The sequence below is a fragment of the Fusarium coffeatum genome (genome assembly GCF_003316985.1).
Source record: "Fusarium coffeatum strain FIESC_28 chromosome Unknown BRIP53273_contig_137, whole genome shotgun sequence".
Taxonomy (NCBI): Eukaryota; Fungi; Ascomycota; class Sordariomycetes; order Hypocreales; family Nectriaceae; genus Fusarium; species Fusarium coffeatum.
In genome coordinates this window covers 88,835-93,969 of record NW_022157930.1, presented here as the reverse complement: position 1 = coordinate 93,969, position 5,135 = coordinate 88,835, and the positions used below count along the sequence as shown (strand labels likewise).

At 49.3% G+C, this 5,135-nt stretch overlaps 1 protein-coding gene across 1 annotated transcript; it reads right to left on the bottom strand.

Moving 5' to 3' along the window:
* Positions 1-1,157: 1,157 nt before the first annotated feature.
* Positions 1,158-4,435, bottom strand: FIESC28_06394 (uncharacterized protein; the record flags this gene model as incomplete). Its single annotated transcript, XM_031160538.1, has 5 exons — positions 1,158-2,801; positions 2,854-3,365; positions 3,679-3,923; positions 4,084-4,112; positions 4,193-4,435. 5 exons carry the CDS (start codon positions 4,433-4,435, stop codon positions 1,158-1,160), a joined length of 2,673 nt encoding a protein of 890 aa, XP_031015399.1.
* Positions 4,436-5,135: the final 700 nt, after the last annotated feature.

Genomic DNA, 5,135 nt, shown 5'->3' with positions numbered 1-5,135 from the left:
CTGTCAGCCGTCATGACGGTAATTAAATGAATGTCAACAAACACATTACGCCATTCATAACAGCCCTCTTATCTCGTATTTCTCTACTTTACGGATACTGCTCCTCCATTCGCTTCTTAGTTGTTGCTCTCTCTGAATAGATGTATGTTGTGCAGTGAAGCCCAAGCTTGTCTTCTACCAGGGACATCCATCTACCCCATTTTTTCAAGCTCATGGAGGTCCCCTGTAGGCAGGGTCTTCCCTAGTGAGACATTCACATGTTCTCAGCTACGCCGCTCCATTGCAGTGAGTCGTTGGGTGTATTCTTGGGGTAATTTGAAGATCGCTGTACCTGGTGTTCCCCGTCATTGCAGTCTGAAAGACTACAGCAGCAGATAGACAAAAGGAAACAGATGAATTATCCTTCAAGGTTTAGGGTGCCAAAATAAAGTAGGCTAAATGATTATTTAAACAAGCATAATGTGAACCAATTATTTCGTCTTTTATGCTCGCAGTGGCAAGGTCATGATATGATGTGATTTCCCATGATCGACCTTGTGATAGCTTTATCCGTATTGCTCAATGTCGTTGAGTTCAATAACCGTTCATTATCAGCTTAGAATGTAATAGGTATGTATGTATGACAGGTAGTCGATGGATCAGTTGATCAACTTCAAGTCTCATTCCATACATGCTACATCCTCAACCTTATCCAGCCAGCACATTCTTCAGACTCAGTCACAATTTTCACCTTTACAAGAGCGCAAAAGATTAAGTGGTACTTTTATCATCATTCAACTACTGATCCACTAAAACCAAAAGGGCGACATGAATGTCCGCCAACAAAAGAGAGACTTTAAGCCTCTGCAGGCATCTCTTCCCAGTCTGTACGTGATATCCAACGCCAGAAGAATCAATGTGTCTTCGTCAACCATCATGTCAAGCGTTACTTTTTTGTTCATGCCCTTGAGAAACATAACCCCAAACCCCCAAGACAAATCCACCGTTCCCATGCCAGAAAATACAAATACGCCTCCTGGAGCCAAAGCTCATGAACGCCTGTTTCTAATGCAGTGCACCACGTACACCAGGCAACGAGAAAAGGCCAAATATAAGATCAACCCAAAAAGTCATTCATCCAGAATTGTATATAAATGTGATGGTACGAGCTTCAAGCTCTATGCCGACGCCGAAATGCCGTGGTTCTCAGGCTGACGGGATGCCGCGTCTGCCTCAGCGTTGATGGCCCAGGTCAGAGCTTGCTCGGCAGTCATGGTAGGCTCTTCAACGCCCAGTACTCCAGCAATCAAGTTATCGTCTTTGTTGTTCACGCCCTCGGGAGGGAATTGGAGCCACTGGTCAACATCGAAATCAGTGCCAGCCACGGCGTTCCAGTCGAATTCGTCATGGCCCTGCATGAAATCGAGGTCCATCTGACCAACATCAAGCTGAAGCTCTTCAGAACCGGCGCTGACGCTGGGTGTCAAGCCCGCGTTGGGGGAGTCCATCTCCGTTGTGGGTGGTGAGTGCGTAGGCATCTCCAGAGCTGCCGCATTAACAGTGTTCGGTGGCATCATGGTAGGAGCTGCTGGCACAGGCTGGGGCTCCTTTGGCCTCTCGTTGAACAGCGACTCCGAAGCGGTCATGTATGGCGCATTCTCGGGTGGCGGTGTCTGAGCGCTGAACTCGATTGGCACACGCTTCATCATAGCCAAGGTCGAAGGAGCAACGCTGGAGTTGATATCGATAGCAGCCTTACGAAGAGCAGCGTCGAGGAAACCAGTTGCGTAGTCGGCGGCAGCATACACCTCTCGGAGCTTCTCCATAACTCGCATGCACTGACGGAATCCTCGTGTGGCACGCTCTCGAGCTTGAGGAGTAGGGTTCTTCATCTCCAAGAGATGGATGATCATGGCAGGGAGGATAACTGTGACACCGGTCGTAGGCAAGAATCGCTCCAGACGGTACTGGTGAAGCTCGGTGGCCATTCGGGTGATGTGCATCGCGGCATCGCGCACTCGCAATCGAGACATATCCTGGACTTGTCGGGATGTTGTCGGTGCCTGGAGCGGAGAAGATGGCAGGAACTGGGGTCGATGAAGAGCCGAGATAGTAGTATAGTAGACCATGTGAAGTAGTGTTCGCTGAACAGCAACTGTCGATCGTCCGTCCTTGACATCCAAGGGTGTCAAAGTGCGGTATTGGCAGCAGGCCGGGAGTGATTCGGCCCATGCCATGAGTTCGTGGTCCACCTCAGTAACGCTCTCAACGTTATCTAGCTGCTTGTTAGGGAAAAGCATCATCGTGCTGTTGGTGGTGTTTTCCGGCTTCATCTTATCTCGGATCAGGACCGAGTATTGTGCCTTGAGCATACGGCTGATGCAGACGCAAAGCTGAGCCTTGGCAATGCACATGATGGCCAATTCTCGTTGCATATCAAGGTTGCGAACCAATGCGCAGCTGGCCGGAATAATGGTGTTACTCTCGGGGAGCATCTCAATTTCGAAATCACTCTCCTCGAGCATAGGAACGTCAAAGTCCTCGTCCTTGATACGTGTGGGACGTCGCATACCGAGTGCGATAAGACGGTCTCGCATGAAACATGACCACCAGATTCGTTTCCAGAGCTTCTGCTTTGCTGGTGCCATGCTCGTGGATCCGGGGTTGCGGTGAAGACCGATGGTGTGTGCCAGCGAGATGGCCACACCCATCCAATGCCATGTGTCTTTCTGGTCATCTGGCGTTTCGTACCAGTATGTCATCAAAAGCAGTGCCTGCACAAGTACAAGGCGATCTGACTCGTAATCAAAGTCGTACAGCAACTATTGCCAAGTTAGTCTAAGTCGCTACCACGTGGTCGGAATTGTCACCCACCCTTGTCTTCTGGAAGAATGACTTGCGGGCTGCTTTTCGTGTTGTGTAACCGCCCTCCCTAAGGTACTTCATGTCAACGAACGCTGACGCCGCAAACATGACGGCTTGGTAGAGGAACAGACTGGTCTGTCCATTCTGGCCATCCCGGCTGCTGATAACTCCGAGGAAGGCATTCAAGTCCATAAGCGGCATGTAAGGATGCACAAATTCGACGTAAGCCTGTAGTAAGGCATTCTGTAGTGGCAAAGTGGGCACAGAGAGTGCACCCTTGATCTTCAGATAATCGACATCTTCCGGTGCAATCTTATTCGGCAGAGGTCGTAGAAACGCAGGGAATTGAGGCGGAGGGATTTCCTTTTCGTCGAGGGAACCAAGCAGCTGATTGTTGCGTAGTGTATCGAAGAATGCAGGATCCGGGATAATACTGGACCATGACGAACGATGTGCGCTAGATTCTATGGGGTGCACCTTGCTGAGGGACGAAGAGTCTCGGCGGTAGCCAGATCGTTGATCTAAGGTCTCGTGGTCAGCCAAAGTCCCCGAATTTCAACTGTTTGTCTAATTTTCATGTGATCGAAGGGGGGGTAATCGAGTCGAGTCGAGTAAGCGTCAAACTAAAGGTAAGGATTGTGGACAAGTCGACAGTGGGGTACAGGGGGCGGCTGAAAATGCGGAGAACGGACATGACCCCCCAAAAAAGAAAGACAAAGAGCCCAACCAATGGAAAGGGCGAAAGACGAAGCGGAGCGCACAGAAAATGAGGGTTGAAAGCTGGAGGCGTAGCGTCACGTAGCGCAGTTCAGCGCTGAGTAGGGAAAAACTTACAGATCATGTGAGGAACATGGCTGTCGAGTGCGGAGCTGTTGAGGAAGGTGCTGGGACCGTCGATGCTGCTTGTCGAAATAGCTGAACCGCTGCTTGGTCGTCGAAGATCCGCTGTGCTTATGACTGGATTGGCACTTTTACTGGGAGCTGGGCCTGGAGGATTGCTGATCGATGGTGTTTTGCAGCGTAATTGGGCTTCTGTAGAGACAGACTGGCCTGCGGTGCTGGCCGTGTAAAGGTTCTTCCTGGAGAAATTGTTAGCAACGTGAATTCAATCAACATGCAACTTGATTCAATTGTCATCTTTTTGCATGACAAATTCATGATCATAATCTCAATTATACCGCCCAGTAGAAAGGGGGAATTGTAATAACGACTCATGGCCAGGCACAAGAGTTTACTCACTTTCTTCTGCGGCTCTCTTGAACAACGCACTGCTCAATTGTCAGTCACTGCTTTTAATCCTAGAGTTTCTCGACTTCTGGCGGTCAACAATCGAGATCGACAAACGTACCTCGACGTTATCCCAACGGCAGTTTCCACAAGGAGCTCCCTCAACCACGTCGCACCGAACTTTGCGTGCTCGACATGACACGCAAGCACGGGCAGCGCGTCGCTTTGTGATCTTCTCTGGCTGCTCTGAGTCGCCCGAAGGCGAGGAGCGCTTCTTGCTGTTCTTTTCGGGGGCTGTCTTTGATGTTGATGTTGGCGATGACGGAGCAGCCGCGCCTTGTGATGCTTCTGTTGTCATGGCCATTCTCGCGGTGATGTGATTGTGAGAGTTGTGATTGTCGTGTAGACGTGTTTACGTCCTTGTAAATAATTCTGAAACTAATATCCAGTATTTTGTATGCCTGAGCCCAATGTGGTCGGATATGGCGGAAGTAAGGCTGGCAAGATTAACTTGAAGTGAGGCGATAAGTGTCGTTGCTATAAATCATTGAACGTCGATGTAACTAAAATGCGAGTGGTAGAGTGGAGATTTGTCTTGAGTAGTAGTTTTTGGTAGTTGTCGTTCGAGTTCAATTGAATTTATTGCCGATGAGTCTGGTCGTGATCGTTGCTTTTCAGGAGATGAGTGGAGAGTAAATGAGTCTGGAAGAAGTGACGGCTCAAGAAATCGACTTCAATATTGTGAGTCGATGGTTGTAGTCTCGTCTTAGTTGTGAGACTTGTGACGCTTCACGATCAAAGAAGACTAAGAACAAGAACGAAGTCACACCAGATCTTGTCTCTTCAAGTAAGTACGTAGGAAGATTATGAAGCCAAGGGGATGGAAATCCGGGGGAAGCAGGTGGGGGGTGTGGATGGTTATTATATTCTCATGGCTAGTCTAGTCTGGCTGAAGGTAAGGTCACGGAGCGGGACTCTACGAGTTTGATCGATGGGGAGAAACAACAAGGTCAAGAACAGCAACAAAGAGAGAGAGAGGGAGAATTAGAAAGAGAGCCAAGTGG